The sequence below is a fragment of the Euprymna scolopes genome, chromosome 4 (genome assembly GCF_053919585.1).
Source record: "Euprymna scolopes isolate OS-2025 chromosome 4, ASM5391958v1, whole genome shotgun sequence".
Taxonomy (NCBI): Eukaryota; Metazoa; Mollusca; class Cephalopoda; order Sepiida; family Sepiolidae; genus Euprymna; species Euprymna scolopes.
In genome coordinates this window covers 60,893,735-60,919,993 of record NC_136485.1, presented here as the reverse complement: position 1 = coordinate 60,919,993, position 26,259 = coordinate 60,893,735, and the positions used below count along the sequence as shown (strand labels likewise).

Sequence of the window (26,259 nt, the reverse complement as noted above, 5' to 3'; positions counted from 1 at the left end):
ATTCGTTTCGTTATTTTCTTTTGTAGCAAGTTAGGATATTTATATCCTAGTCCGCAACAATCTTTAAAAAAATTATGCAGTTCCAAACAGTGACATATTCCAGCAGAAGGTATAAAAGCTTTCTTGCAATCAAATTTCTTTGCCTCTTTTTTCACTTCTCCAGAATGATACTGTTTACAAGGAGTTGGTCTTTTGTGCCAAGTCTTTTCCTGATACATATCCTCAGCTCACTTTCAACGTGGTTGACAGTAGTCAGATGTTCATTTGTTGTATTAGTTATAATCCCCGTCAGAAACTTGTAGGTTGTTGTGGCCAAATATGCTTCCTTACTATCGCCAACAGTAAGCCATTCAGATCTTCTTCATCACTGATAATTCTATTAAATGCTTTTGCATAGTAATGATGACGTGCTGTCCATTGTTTCAATTCCAGTGGTTTTGAAATTACTGTACTGGCCTAGATTCCCCAAGCTATGAATGTATCTCTTTTTAAACTAGAATTATTGGAAAATGTAGACTTGCTTGCTTCATAAGAATAAGGTTTTTCTTTCTTTTTGTTTCATTTGACATTGGTCAAACTTCTCAAAAATCAAAGGAGTCCTTCCTAGGAGCTAACACTAAATCGCTATATGATATACATAGATAGTAATTGTCTATAGTTCTGGGATGAGGTGATTTCATTATGGATTTCATTTTTCGGACTCACTTCCTCATCTTCTGTGTTTTTTTTTTCACTACGTTTCGGCCGTTTCATCCTTCGGCCTTCTTCAGGTGTAGCCTGAATGGAACGAGAACATGGTACCCCCGTAACAATAAAGGGTTGGGTTCGAAATTTCAAGAAAACAGTTCCTGAGTTCGAGATACACCTGAAGAAGGCCGAAGGATGAAACGGCCAAAACGTAGTGAAGAAAAAACACTGAAGATTAGGAAGCTAGTCCGAAAAACGAAATCCATAATAAGATACATAGATATTTGAATATTCCATTAAATCTCGTTTACATCTCAAGTGTTGAGCTAGTAAAGAAGTTAAGAATAATTTTCCTCTCTCCAATTGACCAGTTAAATATATTATAGTATACCTTTTTTGTGGTCTCTTGGACTTACTGGATTCCAGGACAAGAATTAATTTAGTCTGGTGGAGTATCCAGCTTAGTCCTGTTACTATTGGCAACATCACTTGAGGAAAATGCACCATTCCTTATATAAGCCACTATGGCTTAGCCATACCTTATTTTGGCCGTGTATATTATGCGATTTGGAATATTTAGTCAGGGTTTACTTGTAAGGCAAAGTATCTTCATGCCAAGTTGTCCTGACAAACTCCTGCACAGAGAGATCTTAGATACTCGAGAACAGTGTTTAGTAGACAATCAAGTTCTCTTCTCAAGTAAGCATTCAAGTTCTCTCTTCTAGTTAGCATTGAAGTTCTGTTTCTATCCACTATGTTTACGCATGTGTATTTTTAAATGAGAATTTATTAAAAATGCATGACCACAAACTTCACAAGAATAAGGTTTTTCTCTTTTTTGTTTTATTTTACTTTAGTCGAAGTTCTCAGAAATCAAGGGGCCCACGACCTGGGGCTGACACTTGAAGTCTATATGAGATACATAGATATTCGAATGTTCCATTAAAGTTCTTTATCTCTCAAACACTGAGTTAGTAAAGAAATTGAGAACATAATTTTCCTCTCCTCAATTAACCATTTTTATACGGTGTAGTATATCTTTAATTTTGATCTCTTGGTCTTACTGGATTCCAGGACAAGAATTTATCTAGTCTGGTGGAGTATCCAGCTTTGTGCTATTACTTGAGGTAATATCATTTGGAGAAGGTGCACCATTCCTCATAAAAGCTAATGTGAGTTATAGTGAGATCTTATTTGGGCAGCGAATACAAAATGTGATTTTGAATATTTGGTCAGGGTTTACTTCGAGGGAAAAGTATCCTCATGCCAGGTTGTTCTGACAAAGCCCTGTACAGAGAGACCTTAGATACTCGAGGATAGCGTCTAGTAGGTATTCAAGTTCTCTCCTAGTAGGCATTCAAGTTCTCTCCTATGTGTACTTTTAGATACGAATGCTGTGAAAATGCACATGTGCATACTTTACAAGAATATTGTTTTTCTCCTGTGGGGGTTCGTATATGAGTTTCTAAAACAGAACTCTGTGAAAATCCAACTCCACATGCTTTGCAAGAATATGGCTTTTCTCTTTTTTTATTTTATTTTACTTTTATTAGTTTGAAGAGATCAAGGGGCTCCTTCCTGGGGCTAACACTTGATTCTATTACAGTTTAAATTTATATCCGAGGGCTCTTTTAAGAATAGACACTGTTCCCTCTATGGCAGCTATCTGTATTTCCTTGCAGCTGGGTTTTCCAGGGATTGCTTCTAAGTATTTTTGAAGGTTCTTTTTTATTAGGCCAGTTGCTCCTGTCACAACTGGCATGATGTTTATTTCTTTCAGAGACCATGTTGTTTTTAGATCATTTTTTTAGGTCCTGATATTTTGTTATCTTTTCCCATTCTGCTCTATTAAAACCAAAGTCGTTTGGAACTGTGACATCGATAATGAGTGCAGTCCTTTCGGGCTTGTTCCATATTACTATATCTGGCTTGATGGCCTTGTCTTTTATGTATCTGCCTGCCTGTATGTCTTTGTCGTAGAACACTGTCACTTTTCCATTTGATGTTATCGGTGGTGGTTCATGTTCCCAGATGTTCGACGACCTATCTAGTTGCATCTCTCCACAGATCTTCCAATGTAAGTATCTACATACTTTGTTATGGCGAGCATCGGCTAGAAGGATCTTGCATCCAGACATTAGGTGGCTTGGGCTTTCAACAGCTGAGTGACAGAATGTGCATTGGTCGGTTTTTTGCAGACCAGCCATTTTCTTACATCCATTTGTGAGCAAGCCTTGGTCTTGTGCAGCTATAATTAATCGTTCTTCATCAAATGGAAATTTGTCACTTTTAAGCCATTTTAGTCAGGCCTCCTTGTCAATGTAGCTCTGGTTCAGTTCTTCCATGAACCTGCCTGCTCTCTTATGTTGTTGCCATCCTTCTAGTCTTGTCTTCAGTTCCCTTTTAGTATACTCCTTTCTCTTCTTTCGGGCGATTAGGGTTGCTGGGTTGTCATATTCTTCTACTGTGTTGTCCAGTGTGTTACCACTGAAATTTTCACCAAGCTTTATAGTTGACGTCTGCTGGGGCAAACATTTGGTGTGATGTTCATTCACCATTTTTATTTTGGGGTCAGAAGAACATTTGATATATTGGCCTATGTTTACCACTGAAGCTCGGTATGCGTGGTTTATTTCAGTGAGGCCTAAACCACCTTCTCTCCGTGGTAAGTGTTATGTCCTTTGGATCAGTGGGAATTGTCCCCCTTTGTTCAATGTTTATAATGTAAACTCTCAGACGTAAACGTGAATAAACGAGATTTGGTCAGTCGGCCATGTTGGTCTGAACGGTCACATATCCTTGTCCTGTTATTATTAATAGAAACCTGACATAACATGGTGTCAGAACAAGGGATTTACTAACAAATGTGAGCAAAATATGGGGAAAGAGTTATACTAAATATCGAGTCTAAGAGCCGTTAAAAAAAAAGAAAAAAAAGAAGAAAAAAAGAAATATGTGAAGTTCCATAATAACCCCCCAGTATGAATAGCCACGTGAGTCCACCAGAGCCCTTTCCATTTGACCAACCCGAGTTATGGGAAAAATGGATATGATGGTTCAACCGTTACCGGACAGTGTCCAGCCTTGACGAAAAACCAAATGCTCGTCAAGTGGACACCCTAATATATTGTATGGGTGATAAAGCCGAAGACATTTTCGCCACATTCAAACTTGCACCCGAGGAAGCCCAGAACTTCAATATAGTGGTAGCAAAGTTCAATGACCATTTCAAGGGTGATACGAACGTAATTTATGAACGGGCCAGATTCAACCGAAGGTGTCAAGAGGAAGGTGAGTCCATTGATTCATTCATCACTAACCTCCACACACTAGCTAAAAACTGCAATTTTTGAGACCTGCACGAGGAATTAATTTGTGATAGAATTGTAGTTGGGTGCACAGATCCTAAGCTATCACTAAGTCTGCAAATGATTCCGGACCTCACCTTGGATGGGGCCATCAGACGCGCACGACAGAGTGAAACAATAAAATCACAACAGCATCTCCTGCGGTCCCCAGAACATATCGTTGGTGAAGATCCAGCTGACAATAATATTGCAGTCCACTATGTTAGTGACAACCGAATTCGCAGACAAGGTCAGGGTAAACACATGACAAGACCCGGGCGAGAACTGCACTACGAAAATCGACAAAAAAATGAGCGCACACAGCAGTATAGACCAGAGGCTGAGTGCCACCGCTGTGGTAACAAAACCCAACACCAGAGACGCACGTGTCCTGCCATCTCAGCCACCTGCCACAATTGTGGTAGGGTTGGCCACTATGCTCAGTGCTGCCGCACACGAAGGCTGCATGAAATTAAACCTAGCTCAGATGACTGTGAAAGCGATCAGAATGTGTACCTTGGTGTTCTGACGATATCAGAGATCAGCATAAGTAAGCCTTGGCGAACCAATATCGCCATCAATGGAGTGCCACTGAAATTCAAGCTGGACTCTGGGGCGGATGTGACCGCGATTCCAGAGCACATATATAAGTTACGGAGAGACCTACCAGACCTCTCAGATACCCATAAAATTCTTCATGGTCCAAGACGTATTCCACTCAAAGTGACTGGAGTGGTCACTGCAACTGTCTCGCATGAAGATCTTTCAGCAGAACAGAGGATATTTATTATCCCCAATCTCGAGGAGCCACTGTTAGGAAGGCCAGCCATCGAAGCACTTAAGCTCGTAACTGTCCACCCAAACTTACATACCATCAGCAGCCAGAAACGCCCATTCGACCCAAAAATAGAAATGCCAGACTTATTCACAGGCCTAGGCACATTTGGAGAAGAATGTACCATACTCTTAAATCTGGATGCAAGTCCATACTCAGTACCCACACCACGACACGTACCACTACCCTTGATGGAGAAAACACGGGTTGAGCTCCAGAGAATGGAGAAACTGGGGGTCATAAGCAAGGTTGACACACCCACCGAATGGTGTTCCCCCATGGTTGTAGTACCAAAAGCAAATGGAACGATTAGGATATGCGTAGATCTCACAAATCTCAATAAGTGCGTAAAACGTGAACTCCACATGCTCCCCACGGTCGACCACCTTTTGGCTCAGTTAGGCGAAGTAAAAATCATGAGCAAGTTGGATGCCAACAGCGGGTATTGGCAGATTCCACTTTCATCAGAATCTCGTTCGCTGACGACCTTCATAACTCCATTCGGACGATACCAATTCAACTGCCTCCCGTTTGGTATTTCATTAGTCAGTGAGATCTACCAGAGACACATGTCACAAGTACTAGAGACCGAAATTGGAGCCATATGCATGCAAGATGATGTTTTAGTATATGGAAAAAACCAACAAGAACATGATGCCCGGCTGAAGAGCACACTGAAAAAAATTCAGGCTGCTGGTATTACGCTCAATTCGGGAAAATACGAAATATCCAAGTCGTCAGTAAAATTTCTTGGACATATACTTAGTGCTGACGGCCTGTGACCTGATCTGGAAAGGCTCACTGGTATCTCGAAATTCCAAACACCAACGAACATGACAGAAACCCGCCGGTTCTTAGGGATTGTGAACCAATTAGGAAAATTCATTCCAAACCTAGCAGACATGACTAAACCATTATTGAGTCATAAATATGCATTTGTTTGGGACAATGCACAGCAGGATGCATTCTCCTCCATCAAGAAAGCATTGCGTTTAGCACCTGTGCTATGCCTGTACAATCCATCAAGTGAGACTGTGGTTTCTAGCGATGCTTCATCTAATGGGCTGGGAGCAGTATTATTACAACGACAGGATGACACAAAATTACATCCCATCGCCTACGCTTCACGAGCCATGTCAGAAACTGAAACTCGTTATGCACAGATAGAAAAGGAGGCCCTAGCTATAACATGGGCTTGTGAACGCTTTTCAGACTATCTTGTCGGACTACACTTCACAATGGAGACAGATCAAAAACCACTGGTGCCACTACTAGGTACTAAGGACCTCAGTGAACTTCCAGCAAGGATACAGAGGTTTCGAATACGTTTAATGAGGTATGCATACACAATTCGCTATGTCCCTGGTAAGAAACTATACACAGCTGATGCTGTGTCAAGAGCGGTATCTGATAACGAACCCACCAAACAATACAAGGACCTCGAAGAGTTAGCAACAGCGTTCGTCCACACCATGATGGAATCTTTACCTGCCACAGAAAAACGTCTGAAAGAGCTGGAGGTAGCCACTAAAACTGATGAAATCAGCAACTGCATATTACAATATGTAAGAAATGGCTGGCCATCAAAGGATCATGTCCCAGCATCAATTAAACCCTATTGGGCCTACCGTGGCAGCATCACGTGTGAGAATGGATTACTGATGTATGGCACACGGATCATAATCCCATCGCTACTGAGACCAACTATTATTGCCAAAATCCACTCTGGTCATCAGGGAATTACCAGGTGCAGACAAAGAGCTCGCCAGTCCGTATGGTGGCCAGGACTATCTGAACAAATCAAAAGAACTGTAGAAAACTGTCCAAGATGCGCCGAGCTAAGACACCAACCGCCTGAACCCCTCATGACAACTGAGCTTCCAACAAGACCATGGCACACTGTAGCCTCTGATCTGTTTCAGTTGAAAGGCAGCAGCTATGTCATACTTGTCGACTACTTCTCTCGATATGCAGAAATCGTCATGCTTACATCAATGACTTCCAGCGCAATGATACAGAGTTTTAAAGTTATTTTTGCCAGACATGGGGTACCTGTCATCCTAAGAACAGACCCAGGAAGCCAGTACACTTCGAAGGACTTTGCCAAGTTCGTAAATGACTGGGGTTTCCAGCACGTTACAAACAGTCCCCACTATTCCCAAAGCAACGGAGCTGCAGAAGCCTGTGTGAAAACAATGAAGAGAATGTTAAAGAAGGCAAAAGACCCATATCTTTCTTTGCTTGCACACAGAGCGACACCAATGGACTGTGGGTTTAGCCCCAGCGAACTGTTAATGGGCCGACGTCTGAGGACAAACATCCCGACTCACCCGGATCTACTAAACCCCAGTTGGCCCGATCTTGAGAATTTTAGACAGAGGGAAAGGAACCAGAAGGCTCAACAGCAACTCACACACCACCTATCAAAAAAAACTAAAGAGCTACAACCACTCGAAGATGGCACACCGGTATGGGTCAGAAGCTCCAACCCCCCAAACCAGGAAGGCATCATTGTTGGAATGGCAAATACACCACGTTCCTACATTCTATGGACCAAAGAAGAAGGGACAATAATCCGACGCAATCGACGACACATTGTACCCAAACCACAAGAAATGGTCGAGGCTCACACATCGGAGACCCATGAAGACAGTCATCTACCTAGGGAAGAAACAGTCAAAACAGCATGCCCCACTCTCACCTCTCAAGAGTAAACAACAACCAGATCTGGGCATCAGTCAAGACCACCTATTAAACTAGACCTATAATATATGTATATACAAATATATATATATAAAAGTAAATAAATTAACTCTTTTCTTTTAATATACATATCAAGTGTGTGTGTGTGTGTGTGAGAGAGAGAGAGAGAGAGAGAGAGAGAGAGAGAGAGAGAGAGAGAGAGAGACCATATAGTAAAAGAACGTTAAACATTATTAAATAAAATAAAAAAGGGAGATGTTATGTCCCTTGGATCGGTGGGAGTTGTCCCCCTTTGTTCAATGTTTATAATGTAAACTCTTGGACGTAAACGTGAATAAACGAGACTTGGTCAGTCGGCCATGTTGGTCTGAACGGTCACATATCCTTGTCCTGTTATTATTAATAGAAACCTGACATAACAGTAAGTACAGCCTGTCCATGCACTGATGTTTGTAAATGACTTTATGAAGGGCCAGCATTTTCCGAGTTTTTACATCAAGGCTATTGATACAGTTTTGTGGTCAATTAATTATACCAAATCCATAAGAGACAACAGGTATTGCCAGTTGATTGATGGCAGTAATTTTGTTTTTTGCTGATAGTTCTGATGAGAGAAATTTTTTAAGTCACTTGAAGTATTCTCCCCGTACTTTTTCTCTCATCTTTCCATGTTCAAGTGTCTCATTCTCTTCCACTCCCAGGTATTTATAAACAGCATCCTCTTCAAGGTCTTCAATAGAGCCATTGTCAAGATTAAGATGTTCTGATGATGTCTTTCTTCCTTTCTTTATGGTGCGCATTTGTCGAATCCAAACTCCATGCAGATGTCCTCTGTATAATTTTTAACAATGCCTATCAGAGAGACAAGTTGTTTCTCGGATTCTGCATAGAGTTTCAAATCGTCCATAAAGAGTAGATGGTTTACTCTTTTATTTTCTTCCTTCTTTCTGCCCATGCTGAGATTGTATCCAGCATCGGATCGTTTAAGTATCTTACTTAATGGATCCATTGTGAGGCAGAAAAGGAGCGGTGAGAGGCTGTCTCCCTGGAATATTCCTCGCTTGATCTTTATGTTTGGGGTCTGTATCCTTCCTTCCATGTGCTGTAATGTAATTGAGGTGCACCACCTGGCCATTTGTTTTTGAAGGAATGATGTAATACCAGTGTGCACATTGTACAACTCCAAACAGCGAAGTATCCAGGAATGAGGTATACTGTCAAAGGCCTTTTTGTAATCAATCCAGGCCATTGACAGATTTCTTTGTCGTCTCCTGCAGTCTTCTAATATGGTTCTGTTTACAAGGAGTTAGTCTTTTGTGCCTAGCTTTTTCCTCATACACCCCCTCTGCTCACTTTCAAGGTAATCACCAGCAATGAGATGGTCGTATGTTGCATCGGCGATTATCCCTGTTAGGAGCTTGTAGGTTGTTGTGAGGCAGCAGATTGGTCTATATTTGCTAGCCATATGGGTGTCCTCATTTTTGGGAATAAGTGATGTACTGCCTACAGTAAGCCACTCAGGCGGCTCTTCATCTCTACTGATGATTCTATTGAATGCCTTGGCATAGTGATGATGAAGTGCGCTCAGTTTTTTCAACCAGAAATTTGGTATTTGGTCTATTCCTGGGGTCTTGAAGTTGCATACATTGAGCTACCTTCCTGCAGACAGCCTCCTTGGTAATTTTTAGAGCTGCCATCTTTTCTCCTTGTTCTCCTCTTTGATGGTATTTATCCAGTTGTTTTCTTTATGTACTTTAGTGTCCTCATAGAGTGGCCTCCAGAGTTTTCAACTTCTTCTTGTGTTGGTGGGGAGCTCACCTTTATTTCATCTTTAATGAGGCTCCTATAGACAATTCTTGGGTTTGTCGCAAAAAGTTTATCCTTTTTGCTTCAAAGTTTTTGGTTTTATTTTTTATTTGTGCAGCTAAGGCTTTTATCTCAGCCTGATGTTCTGCCAACTTAGCTCTTAGCTGTGCTTGGTCTTGGAGGGAATAATAAGTTTTCAACTTATTCACCTTCTTACTAATTTTTTTGCCTGGGGTTTCACAGGATAGGAATGCATATATCTGGACAGTTTCCTTTCGGACTCTGTCTATTTTCTGTTGGAGTTTACGTTTCCAGCCTGGGTTATATGATTTAGCCTTCATGTTTTCTCTTTTACTCTCCTGGTGTTTGGGTAAGGGTTTTAATTGGATAAACCATGCTGCCCCGTATGTTGTATGATTTATTATTTCACTCAATAGTGCGTTAATCGGAGTGATTCTTTCCAGGGCATCGTTGACTTTTGAAACAAGCACCTTGAAGGCTTTATTCATACTAATTTTTATCAGTCTGGGCCGATCTTCAACAGCTAGACATCGTGCTATTTCTATTCTGTTTGCCAGCTCTTCCTCTAGTTCCAACTGGTCCGTGCCAAATGTCACATGTTGAGGTTGGACATACTGTTGGTATGTCTGCCCATGTTTAAATTGTGTTGGGTCTGTTGGGAATGATTCCTGAGGAGATGTTGCATTATTTGATGGAGTGGCATGTCGGGTATATTTCTGCTTTGGTTTTGGTAGACATCTAAGCTTTGGACTTTTTGGTACTGTCTCAGGGAGCTGTGTGAGGTGAGAACTTGTTGTAGTGTCCTCTTGTTTGGTTTGGCAGGTCTTGGGTATAGGGAGGAGGTTGCTGATTAGGCAGGGTGTACTCGTGTATATTTTTTTAAGTTTGAGTTTGTAGAAAATGAACATCCACATGTGTTACAAGAATAAGGTTTCTCTCTTTTTTTTTTTTCATTTTCCTTCATCTTTTTCTTCTAGGGGGTGAGACATCCAACCAGATGTCTAACATTTACTCCTATTTTAGTGAGTCCAACCAAGAGATCTTTTCAGGATTCTAACCGTCCCTTTCAGTGCAATTTTAGCAACTGGTGTCTGCTTTTTGTCTTCAGGGAGGTCAGAATTCTTGATTTTCTCTTGTAGGATCTCATTCGAAGTTCTGCTCCATTTTTCAAACTTTGAATAATGGTAGCAATATAATAAGACCTTCTTTTGTGCAACTGTCCAGGGTTGGGTTTTTAGGCCTCTTTTGTTTCCTTTTGTTGTTGTTGCACATGATGGTTTGGGACCAGGATCTAATTCACGATCTGTTGGCTGATCCAAGTGGACCTCTGTCCTGGTAGTACCATTATCTGAGGTAAGAGGGTTCACACCTTCAAATACCTTTTCTCGTCTGGTGTGTAAACGAGTTAAGGGACCCTTTTTATCCTGGGCGACTGTCAGCCAGTATGGATTATTTTTGGTATCCATTTTCATTTCATAATTCCTCATTGTCAGCAGCTTGCAATTTAATATTCAAAACTGCTCTTTATAACCTGGGGATGCTCTGTATGGCTTGAGGATACAGCACAACAGGTTTCTCTCCAGTATGTATTACCATGTGTTGTTTTCAGTTGGATTTTTTGGAAAACGGATGACCACATTCTTTACAAGAAAATGGCTTTTCACTTTTATTTTTCTTTTTTTTTTAAATTTTTAAATTCATTTTACTTCAGTAAGTTTTAAGAGATCAAGGGGGTCCCTCCTGGAGCTAACATTTCATTCTGTTATGATTTAAATTTATATCCGAGGGCTCTTTTAAGAATAGATGCTATTACCTTTATGGCTGCTATTTGTATTTCATTACAGCTTGGTCTTCCAGGGATTGCTTCTAATTCTAAGTATTTCTGAAGATTCTTTTTTATTAAGCCAGTTGCTCCTATCACAACCGGTATGATGCTTATTTATTTCAGAGACCATGTTGTTTTTAGATCATTTTGTAAATCCTGATATTTTGTTATCTTTTCCTGTTCAGCTCTATCGAGGCCGAAATCATTTGAGACTGTGACATCGACAAGTGCAGTTTTTTCGGGCTTGTTCCATATAACAATATCTGGTTTGATAGCCTTGTCTTTTATGTATTTGCCCGCGTGTATGTCTTTGTCATAGAACATGGTCACTTTTCCGTTTGATGTTATCGGCGGTGGTTCATGTTGCCAGATGTTCGTTGCTCTGTCAAGTTGCATCTCTCCAAAGATCTTCCAATGGAGGTACTTACATATGTTATTGTGATGGGCAGTGTAAAGGCCATCTACCAATAAGATTGGGCATGCATACATTAGGTGGCTTGGGCTTTCACTCGCTGAGTGGCAAAACCTACATTGGCCATTTCTTTGTAGGCCAGACATTTTTTCACTTTTTTTTTATTTAACTTCAGTAAGTTTTAAGATATCAAGGGGGTCCCTCCTAGAGCTAACACTTGATTCTATTATGATTTAAATTTACATCCGAGGGCTCTTTTAAGAATAGATGACTTTATGGCTGCTATTTGCATCTCATTACAGCTTGGTCTTCCAGGGATTGCTTCTAAGTATTTCTGAAGGTTCTTTTTTATTCAACTAGTTGCTCCTATCACCGGTATGTACTCAAACATGACTTTCTAAACCTGAACGTTTTGTAAATGTAAACGTACATACTTCACATGAACTTTCCTTTCAGCACGTTTTTCCGTATTAACTACTGATTTGATCACCTCACAAAATTAAAAGTTTCAGCAGCAAATGTTTATAAATTTTGATGTTTCTACAATAAAATTAGATGAATCCATTTATTTTATTGTAAATTTTATTTACTAATGAAAAACGTTATATGAATATCACATTACAAAAAATCGGACATGTGTTAAAATTGACTTATTCACTAAAATATAGCATTTTCAGTATAATAGGTATTGGATTGATTTAGGTTAATAAATATGAAAGAAAGGGTTTCTTCCCCAATTATATTAACATATGTTAAAATTCTTTGAAAAAGCAAATCCACATTCTTTACAAAATCTGAACTGTTTGTAAGTGCAAACATAGTTCATATGAATGAACGTTCCTTTTAGTGTTTTTCTATGAATGGTGGAGAATAAGACGAATCAAAAAAGCAGCATATATGCTAGGAGACAATCAATTACTAAATAGACCTAGTATAGAATTTAACACAATATAGGAACCATTAATTATAAATAATAGATAATATATACAGTAATAAGTAAAAACTATATATATAGAGAGAGGAATTTCTCTAGGAATATGCCTGACCCGGATATCTACTCAGTTATGTGGATTACCCAATATACAACTTGGATCTTATTACCTCACTGCTTTAAAGAAGTCACCATGGATTTTACCACGCAATTTGGATCTAAAATTTTCATGTCCTTTTCTTCAAATTCCCTTGCTATATGACTTCTGATTAATCAATTATTTTTTACTTTGATTTTCCATGTCTCACTAACTTTAGCAAATAGGGTACATACCTATATAAATATTGCTAATATTTTCTCCTCTGAAGAGATGGTAGACATCGAAACCCTATAGATTAAGGAGATAAAATTTCTAAAGTATTCTTTGTCTTGCTTAGAATAATAAAAATCTTTGATATGAAACTCAAACATTTCACTTCCAAAAAGGTTTTTTTGAAATTCATTGAATCACTATAATTTAATTTATTTGCTCTATCTTGTATATCGAGCAATTCTTATTTAGATGGGATAATACTTATAGAATATTACTGCCAGTAATACTTTGTAAATTTATAATCACAGGTTTCTATATCAGCTGATTGTTAAATAACTTTATTCTGAAGTACATATATGCATATATATATATATATATATATATATATATATATATATATACACACAGTAATGCAGTAAAGTGATATTTAAAACTAGAAATAAAAAGAGGTTTAAGGCTACCAAAATTTGTACTAGAACTGTCTGCAAGGACCTGTGGGGCTGTGGCTGGAGTACTTGGAAAAATCCATTGTAAAAGTGATATTCTCCTGAAAGCTGAAGCTTCAATTCTCAGTGTGGGCAACCAAAAAATACAATTGCAAATTACTTAAGACTGCTATCCAGTTATGGCTGACGGAACAAGAGCATGCTACCTTCATGAAACAAATAAAATGTTCCATTGAAAATTCTGTCCAAATTCCCAAGTTTGACAGAAACATTCCTGAGTTCAACAAGATACACCTGAAGAAGGTCAGAGGTTAAATCGACCGAAACATTGTGACAATGATACTCAAGATGAGAACAGTAGTCCAAGGAATCCAAATAATATGAATAAGCAATCCTCATCTCAAAAATTCAGAAACGTTTTTCCAGGAGTATTTACTGATTTGCTCACCTCACAAAATTCAAATTTCTCATCAGTAAAATTTTATGAATTTCGATGTTTCTACAATAAAATTAGATGAATCTATTTATCTTTAATTTTTTCTGCAAATGAAGAAAAAAATTACATGAAGTACATTACAAAAAAAAAAAAACTGATATGCATCAAAATCGACTTATTTATTAAAATATAGCATCTTCAGCATAATAAGTTAAAGTAAATTGGATTGCATTAGAGCAATAAGAATGAAGCTGCATAGCTATAGCTGGTTCCACCATTATATCTTAAGTTGCATCAGTTTGAGTCTCTCCGTCACACCTTTGTATTGTTCTGCCTTATATCTTTAGTATAATAAAAGCATTTCCATGTGTAACTCATCCCAAATGCAAATGAAGTGTTTAATCGAATGATCTGGTTTCTAGCAAAACAAAAGTTATTATTATTAAAAACGTTAAGACCTTTTATAAAAAATTGTGTTTAATTTTTATTTCCAGTAGCTAGAAACAAGAATTTATGGGTAAGCCCTTATATCATTCACCAACACTCTCCTGCAAGTCTCACGGGACACACCAAGGTACTGACTTCGCTTACGCACAGAGAGTTTCGGATCCTGCTGGAGAGACTCTCTCACTCTTTCGACCAGCTCGGCTGTTCGCTTCTTGGGACGTCCCGAGTGGCTTGGGCGGTTCTCTCTGGCAGCGTTGAGGTTCTCCACGGTCCCATATTTCTCAAAGTGGTCCACCCAGTTTTGAATTCTGCTTTTGGATGGAGCCTTTTCATATTCAAACTGACGCATGAAACTGTCCTGGGTTTTTTTAAACGAGCCTGTCTTGTAATAAAATTTAACACAGTGTATTCTTTGTTCCAGCCCCCACTGAGGTCTTGGTGTACTCACGGTCGTTGGTTCTGGCATTTCCTGTAAAATAAGGGCAATCAGTGAATAAATAATAGAGATATCACATAAAGTGTACACGGGGCCCGTTTTTTTTTTTAGAGGGGGAGATCATCCTGCATTAAAATCAGAAGAAAATCACTATAGCTTATGAGGGTCATCTGGGGTTTCTTCTGGTAGTGCTCAAAAGGTGTGAGTGAGAGTAAGAGCAAAATCACTCAGAAAGCAAAAAAAAAAGTTTCAGCACTTCTGCATTTTAGCTTTCTTAGTTTTTATTTTTGAAAGAGTTTGATTTGGGGCAAGTGGAGACAATTACAAAATTTACTGAACTTTTCCAAGAACTTCTTTGAAAAGTTCAAAATTTGGATTATATGTATTATCTTACTTTAGAACAGTAAAGTATTATTGATTTTTTTTTTCAGGCTCGCAAATTAATTTCTTTCTCAGACATGTATCTGTGGAGCAGAAACTATATTCACAATTTTATTATGCTTGTTCAAAAAAATAATAAATTCACACATTTTCTTACTAGGGACTGTTTTTAATTATTTATAAATTTTCATTCATTTAGAAATTGTTTTTTGTTGTTTTAATTTATTTTGGAATTTTAATTTATTACTGAAACTGTTTTTTTAGACATGTTCATTAAAAAATACATTTAATTTTGTATTACCATATTTAATGGTTTTATTTTCCAAAAACTTTTGCAAAAGTTCCAGAAGTTTTCCAATCGTCTTCCATTGTCCTGACTTTAGGATTTGCAGAAGTGCATAAGTTTTTTTTTTTACGAGGGGGAGGGAGGGGAAAGTTTGCAAATAAGGAATGAATTCTGTAGAAGGTATATTTGCGCAATATTAGAAGACAAAGATATAGACGGAAGCGACATAGTGAAGATTGTTTTTTTCTGAAATCAGACAAATTTGTGTAAAACCAGGGAATGCCAGGCGCCTTGCTAGTATTAACTAATGTAATAAATAAGTAATATTGAAATATCAGAAACGAACAAGTAACACTAATTAGTTGAAAAATAATCGTCTGTTGATATGTAATCATGCCTTTTTATTTGAATTATCTGTCTTTGGACTCGGTAAAAATCAGAAATGATTCTGCATTTTCATGACTAGTCACAACTGCAATAGTACATATTCGAGGTAGGTACATTCAAAATGAATGGCCGATCTCCAAAATGTATAAACATTGTGACCACTCCTTTCATTTAAAATTCACAAGAAATTAACTAATTTTAATGAAATTTTCAGTATTTATTAATAACCGATCCCAGAATGTAAAGAACCTATTATTTTTCTTCACATCTTAGTGAAAATTTATTGTTTTGTATAAACAAAAAACACCAAAGTCATAACTTTAAGTATAAAAAAAACGTATAGATTTACTTTTGTTTTTATGAAAATAAAGCATTGTAGATGTTAGCAATGTTTAAATATTTCAAACATATTATGAAAAAAGCCTCTAAAGTCCATATTAATAAAATCAATATGACTTGAAAAATTAGTTTCTTCAACTAATATTATCATTTAATCAATATTTTCACACAAAAAAAAAAAAAAAAAATTGCAAAAAATATTTCATGCGATTTTAATGACAACATTTTCTGGAGAAATTTTAAATGCAATATTGTAATATTTCCTTTGTACACATGAACATGTAAACATCAGTGTAGAAAATTGTTTTTATAATCTATAAAATTGAGATTCAAGACCACTAAGAGAAAAATAACTTAAATAATAGGATAATTTCTGCTAACGATTAATTTGAGGAAATATAGGGGGTTGGGATAGAACATTAAAAAAATAAAATGAAAAGTTTCTAATTTTCATTAGTAAATAATCATTTTCTTTAAAATTTTAACTATTTAATCATTAATAAAGAATTGTTTTAGCTTATATTTTGAATGAATAATAAAATTTAAGGATAAATCGAGTAATATAATATATGTGAAAATTGACTTTTTGAACAACATTTTACAAAATATTCAGTTCAAAGTTGACAGAGAAACATTGGTAAACAGAGTTCATCGATAATTTTAGAATATTAGTGAATAAAAACTCAGACCAAGTTAAATATGAATCTTTTTAGAGAAAAATAAATTCTTATTTGTGTATATTAAAAAATACTGTATATTTTGTCGTATTAAAATCATCTTTAAAAGGTGGGGGTTGTCTTATACAACCGATATAATAGTCATATATATATATATATGATAAATTTATGAAAATTAGCTCCAATTTTTTACCTCGTTTTATCTGATGGTTGCCTTATATAAGGTATCCCAAACTGGCCTAGTTTAGGTGCGAAAACTAGTAAATAAAGTAAAATTTCCCTTAACTTCAACTTGCGATATCTCGTTTGTTTTTTGGGTTATTTTGATATGGTTTTGATTTAAATAAAATTTAATTTTTTGTCCTTATAGATATATAATTCTTTTTCTTGTGTCTTTAATAGTTTTTTTTTTCAGGATTTTTCAAGTTATGCCTCTAATTTTGGTAAATGTCGCTTTATTTTTTACACAAAAAAAATGTTGATGTTTTTCAAATTTGTTGCGCTTCATATTGTGAGTCTCTAAGTATATAAAAATGGTATCATTTTAAAGAAAAAGGTCACTTAATAACATGGTGAGGTTATTAAAAGGTTATAAGTGATTTTTCTAAAAAAAAATCCAACTTGAAAACTTCAGTGAAAGAAACATGAAAGAAATTTTATAGTAAGAATTCCGAAAAAGGCATCGTTTTGTAGAGGAATATCTCCTCTTTAATAATCAGTTGTTGTCATGTTTATGGCCCCATAAATCAAGGAGCGCACACTAATAAAAGTTAGGGTACCTACAGAGATTTTCAACTTAATGCCAGAGAGACCAATTATCAAGTGTCAGCTAGCCAGTAGCCACACAGCAGCACAACGTACTGACTGACTGAACGGAAAAACATAAACAAACAACTCGTTTCACTATGGACTTACCAAAGTTCTTAGGTGAGTTTGTTTTTTCTTCATTATTTAAAAGTTATAGAAAGATATTTTTTTAATTAATATTTTTAGAACGTCATTAAAAAAAATGAAAATTTACAATTTAAAAAATGCCAGTTTATTTTCTATAGCTTTTTTCAAACTTTCATATGTTCTTTCATCGCTTTCTCCTTCGGTTACGGTTGAATAAACTTCAGCATTGTTAAATTATTTTAATTAAATTAATTAATAAAATCGTGTACAAAACATTTTTAGTTGTGTGGGACTGACGGAAACTTTTATTTTTTTCGGTTGGATAAACTTTAGCATTGTTAAATTATTTTAATTAAATTCCATAAACAAAACGTTCGGCTAGTGACTTATGACGAAGTATATGTTTTTGTTATTGTTCAGAAACATAAGTTTTTTTAATTATGAAAACAAAAAGAAAATTAAAAAAAAATTATTTAAAATAAATTACTTAAAATAAGCATTATTTATTTACTAATTTTTTTGTTTCTTTGTTTTGGATTCGTAAAACATGTCAACATTTACGCTTTGTAGAAAAAAACTGACTAAATATAAAAACTCAGTTCCAAGGCTATATATTAGCAAATATATTAAATTATTTTGTTCTAAAATTTTAAAATAATTACATAAAAACTTATGTCAGCATTAACAGAAATTGTGACAGAACACATATTACTTTTTTTTTTTTTTTGTCGTCACCCGTACATACACTCATAAACAATAAAAGTGGTTGCAGGACAGAATGGCTGGCATCCTGCAGCAAAGAAGGGTACCAATCTCAAATCACAAGTTATCGGGCAAATAGGTTTAATTCTCTATTTGAAAATGCCCTGGCAATATATCACCATAAAGAGCACATAAAATTATTTTTATGTGTTTGCAATATGAAATTACAGAGTGTTTTCGCTGACATTTCTGATGAGAGACTACATTCCCTACTTGCTGCAGTTGGTTTGCTGAACATTTGACCAAACCTTTCTGGAAACTTGTTAACAGCACTGTTCAGTATGTTGACTTCCATCACTATATCAAGAAAATGGCTCTAAGTTTAGAATGCTGGATCAACAATCCCCAGTTGTTATTAAAATCTGACTGTAAAGGTGTATTTAATGGTGAATTCTTTGAGGAAGGCAATGTGTCTCTCTGTATTAGTCTCACAGCCCCTGAACTTGTTTTAGAATGTTTGCGCAAGATAGTAAGTTCCTCATTGGCACTAAGCACCAGTTGCATGACTTTTTAGAAGGAGGTGCTTTTGGAAAAGATGTAGATCAGGAGACGAGAGATGCCTTGAAGAGCTGCCCTTTAACAAATCTGTCAGGTGAGCATGCCTTTAGAGATTTAGATTTTAGCATGCAAACAAAACGACATGCATCACTACATAATCGATCATCTTCAAATATGCTTAAGCGCAATCGGACAACAGCTTGGTTCGAAGTAATATCAACAAAGAGGCAATCCATTCTGAGCATCTCCAGAAAACATGCAAAACATTTGCGACAAAAACATGCACAACAAGAAGCCCTTGTGAAACTTCGTGTCCAAGAAAAAATTGCACAAAATGAAAGATTAAAGAAGGAAAAAGAACGTCAAGCTGCTGCTGAGAAAGAGAGAATTATGAACTCTGTTATTAAGCATGGTGGTCCAGTGAAGTCTGATAAACAGATAAAAAAAATTTCAGAAAGTGGTTTGGAAGCACTCAAAGACCAATTGAGATACCTCAAGGTTGTTTTAGGTGTCAAAATCAACACCAGTGGAAATAAAGTTCAACTGGAAGCTGCTCTCTCTGACTACTTGAAAAGAAATCCAATTGATTCATCTCCACCTCCACCAAAGCAACAAAAAATGTCTTCCCTAAGTGAATCTGCTGAACATTCAGATAACTCCTGCAGTTGTGATGAAGATCCATCTCAGGATATCTTCAGTTATCAACATCAAGGACAATGGGTAGCTGTCTACTATGACACCAACTTTTACATTGGCGAAGTCATTGATATTATATCTGCATCCAGCGCTGTAGTAAAATTTTTAATGCAAACAAAAAGTAGAAAAGATTATTTTCGATGGCCTTTATCAGAGGACATTGCACAAGTAGAGTCAGCATTTGTCTACAGATGGGATTTTGAGGCAATGCCAGTTTCAAGTGATGGTAGGATTTGGAGGGTTCCTGAGATATCTACCATAGCAGAAGCCTATGAAAGAATTCTGAGAGAAGATCGATAAGAAAGGAATTGTAGTAAGACCTAAAATATCTTTCTTACTCGTTTTTTTAAGTTGAAAGTTTTTCAATGTTTAAAAAAAATGATTTGTGCCTTTTTTTTTGTATAAAAAATTTCTAAATATTATTGTCGTCGGTGCTTTTTTGGCGAGTTTAAATTTCCCAAAGTAAAAGTATTTCTGTGGCAAAAAGTTTTGTTATTAGAAACAAGGCAACCATTCTTTTGAATTCCTCATCCAAAAATTAGTAAAGTTGCAAAGTTTCAAGCTTCTACCACCAATGGTTACAGTTTTATAGCAATTTCAGTAACGTATACTTTTGACTCATTTTTTTTACCTTTTTTGCCCTTTTTACAAAATTGCCTGTTTGACTGCTTTTACATGGTCTACAATCGAGTGGTTTTATCAATTTATAATTAAAAGAAAGAATTATCTTAATCTCTAATGTGTTTTGAATCATACTAAGAAGATTCAATACATTAGCTATTAAAATGAAATTGATATGAACAGTTAAAGTTGCATTTCCGTGTCATATTTTCACTGTTTTCGCGTTGATAGAGGGATTTTGCCTAGTGTTTAAGTTGTTTTCATCTAATATTTATAGCCTAAATTTGTATTAATTTTCATCTACTACAAGATGACATTACATTTATAAGGATTTTTCACTTGTTAGTAGCTTACATTTTTAGTTATAGACTATGAAATTTGGCTTCTCGGCCACGATAGCAAATTTCAACTTTCCGACAAACTTTGATCATAACTTGATGGCTAATTGATCTACCAAAATAAATTTGGTATTTTTGTAAATGGTTTACAAAAATCTACATGCCCACATTACTTTTTTTTAGATATGATAAAAATAAAATTTTGGTTTGGGATACCTACTTATATGCCAAAATATACAGTATTCTAATTAAATTTTTATTACAACTAAATTAAATTAATTTAAACAAAAGTATTACCTTCACACGATTAACACGTTTAGAAAATCAATGGGTATTTTGTGTTTACAAATGATTTTCAATGTTTTTTTTTAACTATCTACTTTTGGGGATAATTATATCATTTTTAATTAAAAAAGTATATACATTAGGTACATGCAATGCGTACCACAGAATTACCCCATTATATGTAAAATGATGTAACTGTAATATAAACTAACGAGACCTGTGGAAATTCCAGAGCGAATTTTTCAACAAAAATTGGTAAAACTTTTACAGCATCTTTCCACCCTCAAAAAAATCCTTTAAAATTACCACCATTATAGGTTTTCGGGGGTGCTGAAAATGAAAATAACGTTTAAAATTCCAAGAAACAAGTAGTTTCCAAGATATAAAGAAATTATAGTTTCAAAAGTGAGGGATCACTTTTCTGATATTAATTTAACGTAAAATGAGCTCCCAATTTATGGCCACCTATTTTTGGAGGTGGGGGTCTGGTAATTTTTGTAGGGTGGGTGTTTATTTGGTAACTGTGGCCTGGTAGAGCAACACAAAACTTACCTTAAAAAAACTTGTTTTCAAGGGGTTTTCAGGTGTGTTAAAAACGAATATCATTTAAATTTTCTGCAAATAAGTAGTTTTCCGGATATTAAGCAATGTAAGTCTTTGTTATAAGCATGCATATTTTTACCACAAGTGGCTACGACTCATAAAATAAAGAATTACATTGCGGAAAATTTTAATGCAATATTCGTTTTCAGCACACTTAAAAACTAGTACGTAAGTTAAGGTAGGTTTTGTGTTGGTCTATACTGCACAATCATGTTGACACACCAGTTCTCACCAGATCACTGAAGTTGAATCTGGCCAGTACTAGATGGTGACCATTTGGGAAGGCTAGGTTCTATATGTACCTTCTGGGAAGATTGGGCCTGGGGCCAGCACCCTCACCCCGAAAAAAGAACTCCTCGCTACAAAAGCATCTACAAAGTTGTGGATGGCCTGTGCCTCTGCAGGGGCTCATGACTATGGAAGAATAGATTTGTGTTGGCCTACCAGACAACAATTACCCATTTTACTTGACCCCCTCCTCCCCCCAAAAAATAGGAGGTCATAGTAGGTGCTTATTTTACATTAAATGTATATAAAAAAGTGATGCTCCACTTTTCGAAACCATAATTTCTTCATATCTAGGAAACTACTTGTTTCCTGGAATTTTAAATGTTATTTTCGATTTCAGCACCCCCGAAAACCCATAATAATGTTAATTTTAAAGGATTTTTGGAGGGTGGAAAGATGCTGCACTTTTACCCAAAATTCAAATGACCATTTGTCACTGTAATTAAAAACAAAAATAATTGTATATACATTTTTTTCCTTTTAGAGAATAACTTTTTCTTATCTTTCAAACACAATCAAAATTTAGTCGTATACTAAAAAAAAAAATTATGATAACCATCTTTTAAGAAGCGTGGGGAGGGGGTCTGTTTTTCGATCATTTTTGCCGGTACGTAGAGAAAAGCATCAAATATCGTTTTCACTATTTAATAACAATTAACAATAGCACTAACCAAACCGACGCGTGAAAAATAAAAACAAAACAAAACAAAAACAAAAAAAATGTCTGCCTCAACAGAAGCTAACCTCTTCAAGAAAGACTTCTTATGGTATTATGAAATAAGTTGTTAAACTACCCCCAACAGGCAGTTTTTGGGATCATCTGGGTTTGTATTACTATACACATAGATTCGAAAAAAGTTGTGAAAAAACATGTCATGGTAGCTTATATTAAACGAGTTTCTAACAGTATTTTGTATAATTTTTTATTTTTATCTCATTTTCCCAAACTTATCGTGTTCCACAAAGCCCGGCGCCATTTTTAATTTTCAAATACATCGGTAAATACTGTATGTTTCTCAAGCTGAATAAACATGTTACGTTAAATAAAAACTCTAAAAAACTATCCACTTAGGTAGAAAAGTAACTTATCTTGATTCGATACAAATTTATTTGTTATATATTTGTTTGTTTTTTTTTTACTTTTTCGAATCTATGTGTATAGTGAAACCCGATCATCCTAACCTTAACTGTAATTATTCTGGGCGATACTAAGTCTTGTATGATCACATACGACTTTAAAATCTAAATAAATCCATATTTTTCCACACTTACCAGTTTTATTTTAGATGAAAACATCAACGTCGGAAAAATTAATTGATTCATTTTTGATTCAAATTCAAATTATTTTTTTTTCCACAGAAGATAAACAATTTCGATTTTCTTCCTTCAATCTGTTGCTGGAGAAAAAAGCGTCCTACTTGAAAAGGAGTGCAGAAAATGGGAAAATTAATGAAAAAGTAAAACTATGTTCAGGTTAATATTACAAAAACGAAAAAATTGTGAGGAAAATATCACCGAACGGTGTAAGACGTTATACAGTTCCTTACGTTAAAAAAGGCCCATATGAATTTGTAACATTTTTATAATCAATAAATTTTGCATACAGTATGTTTTATGCAACGTCGTTATCTCTTTTGAAGTAAGAATGTTTCTTGAACAATTAAAAAGAAAAAGAAAAAAAAATGACTTTACATATGTGTTAACATATTATCTGAGTTATGTGCCCTTAAGAGGAACTCGGTTACCTTGGCATTGGGGCCAACTCCCCTCCTGGCAGAGGTAACGGAAATTGTCATAGCGACATTAACGCGAGTGGTGTAAATATCCGTGGCAATAAAGCAACCTTCTTGCATTAAGAGAATATTTAAAAAGTCAAACGTCGTCAGCAAAACAATTCTTCACAGACATTTAGCCATGCGCAAATTAACAAATCAACCTCGAATCCCACTGGAATAGTTCAAATTTAAAGAAATTTTATACAATTCTTCGAAACAAATTTGAACATGGTTACAAGCATCAAGCTTCGTGTTGAAACAAAATAAAAAAGATTTTACGGTACTGGTCGCGATTAGAGTTCCCTGCCGAACACCCTAAAAAAACACTAACGTCTCCCTTAGTTGCCATAGTAACTAAACGATCATGAATTTTTATCGACTTTGTTTTACTGTTTATGAATATTGAAATAAAAGACATTACTACACATTTATTAATAATATCTCACTTTTAATTACTTTTATCGACTTTTTTTACTGTTTATGTGTCACTTTTATCGACTTTTTCTTTTCTTTTTTAATAGCATTTTCTTTTTAAATGACGACGTTTTTACTGTTTATGAATATTAAAAGAAAAATAATTACTAAACATTTATTAATAAAAAAAATGGGTGCTAGTGCACTTCCGCTGATCCGCGTTATATTTTAAATCGTATTTCTAAGCTTAATTAAAGTTTAATGTTTTTTTATTCAATTGTAAGGTTAAAGTAGAGAAAACACCCTCCCCATGTTAAGAATGGCTTTTTAAATAATAACGTTATTTCAGCACGGATCAATAAGTGCACTAGTACAATATAAAAAAAAAGTGAGACATAAACAGTAAAACGTAGTCAATAGGTGGGTCGATTTTTATGAAATTTTACACAAATGTACTGTATGTATCAGTCAGTGTTCTTAGATGGGTTTTGTATCAGAATGGATTCGATAAGTATCAATAATCGATAAGTATCAATAATCGATAAGTATCAATAATCAATAAATATCAATAATCGATAATCAGTAATTTTGACTAAACTTAACACCTTATATAGCCTACCATTACAAATGCATTTGAAAAGCCACACAAGCCAAAATGCTCGGCATATAAAACCAATAGTAGATTCTTTGATATGAAGGGCATGTTTGAAATGAATATTTCTGTTTAAAGCACAACTATGATACTTGACTTTTGCATTTTAAACTTTAATTCAGGCCATTATATAAAAAATAATTTTATAAAATCAACAATACAATGTAGAATACAATGTATTGTGAACTAAGTCATTGCATAAAGGCATGTGAAGCTTCCTTCCAGTGCACTGTGATGGGTTTCCAACTAGAGCAGGCAATCAATCGATTTGATTGAAAAATGGGCGATTTCATTGATTTTCATGACAATAAAATTATAGGATTATGAAACATTCCTTGATCATCATTGAATCCTGGACCATGTCGGGTCTCCTTGCTAGTATGTATGTATGTATGCATGTATGTGTGTGTGTGTGTGTGTGTGTGTGTGTGTGTGGAAGGGCGATTCATGAAAAAAGTAATAAACTTCTAACCAGATGTTTACTCGTCGCCTGTCAGAGACAAAGGGTATAAACACATCACTACGCACCTATCCAGTCAAAAAGAGAAAAATAATAAAAATTAATTAGCCAATGAAAGGAGGGCGTGATAAAAATAAAATTTCACTACCAATGTGTCTGTGGGAACCGGTAAGAAGAAATAAAAACCCAGGGTTTTTGTAATCGAGAGAGAAGGAAAACCAGACACCAATAAAACATGATACAGGTGCAATAAAGTAAAAAGTCACCTGGTTTTGCTGTTAAAAGCTGACAAACACTCCTCTTTGCGACCACTATTCAACCAATAAAAGAAACAAGGAATAAGTGCTCTTTGTGAACATTTCTTCTTTTTCTGTTTATTCCAACGCCATACTTTGTATTATTTTGAAAGGTGACAACACATAAAAATGAACTTTTTTGGAACATTCAATTCAATCTAGTCTTTTGTTTATGATAAAAGTTATTCAAACCTTAAATGTTCATAGTTTGTCTTGTGTTAAATGGAGTTTCTATTTATGCTTTTTTATGCTGTAATACACAAATGAAGCTATACATGGTGGCCTTCTGACGTTTCTGACCTGCTTTAAAATCAATTCCATGTTTCTCTTCAAACAATTCGAGTGACTAAAAAGTTAATTACAAAAACAAAAACTTTTATTTACCCCCCCCCCCCTAAAAAAATCTGAAATAATATTTCTACTATCCATTAACGTTTCTCCTACCAAAATCTATAATGGAGAATACTGTGTAGTCGATGTCGGTAAAAATCCCAAGGTTTATGCATACTGCTGTTGATGTGTGGTTCACTATATGTGAGGGTCAGTTTGAGTTGAAGAATATATCTGAAACCACAAAATTCTACCATGTTCTCTCAAACCTCCCTCCGGACTTCTCAAATCTGCCCACCACAATCATTAACTCAAAGAGCTATGAAGAGCTGAAGGAAGCCGTAGTAAACATGCATGAACAATCAAAGCTCAAGTTGTTCAACAAACTCATTTGTGGCAGAACTATGACAAGAAACCCCGTCAATTTACAGGAACTAATGGCAATGGCTAGTAAAATAGGTGTTGGAGAAGAACTTGTGTGGCACGAATTTATATAGGCGCTGCTTATTGAAATAACTCCAGTTATAGCAGCAGTTACAACTGTCTCTGAATACGAATTGGGTACTTTGGTGGATGAAGTAGTACTATTTCTGAAGCAAAAATATGTACATAGTATGACTACATCACCACCA

At 35.6% G+C, this 26,259-nt stretch overlaps 1 protein-coding gene across 1 annotated transcript; it reads right to left on the bottom strand.

The window, feature by feature from the left end:
• Positions 1-13,920: 13,920 nt before the first annotated feature.
• On the bottom strand, positions 13,921-23,223 carry LOC145267781 (uncharacterized). The gene is made up of 2 exons (XM_080123325.1): positions 22,973-23,223; positions 13,921-14,678 (listed from the first exon to the last, which is right to left on the bottom strand). Exons 1-2 carry the CDS (start codon positions 23,021-23,023, stop codon positions 14,274-14,276), a joined length of 456 nt encoding a protein of 151 aa, XP_079979451.1. The 5' UTR covers positions 23,024-23,223; the 3' UTR covers positions 13,921-14,273.
• Positions 23,224-26,259: the final 3,036 nt, after the last annotated feature.

Coding starts and splice junctions, on each gene's coding strand:
- LOC145267781 (XM_080123325.1), bottom strand. CDS start 23,023: ATGAATCAATTAATTTTTCCGACGTTGATGTTTTCATCTAAAATAAAA. Junction 14,679..22,972: donor TTTCATCTAAAATAAAACTG/GTAAGTGTGGAA, acceptor CTTATTTTACAG/GAAATGCCAGAACCAACGAC.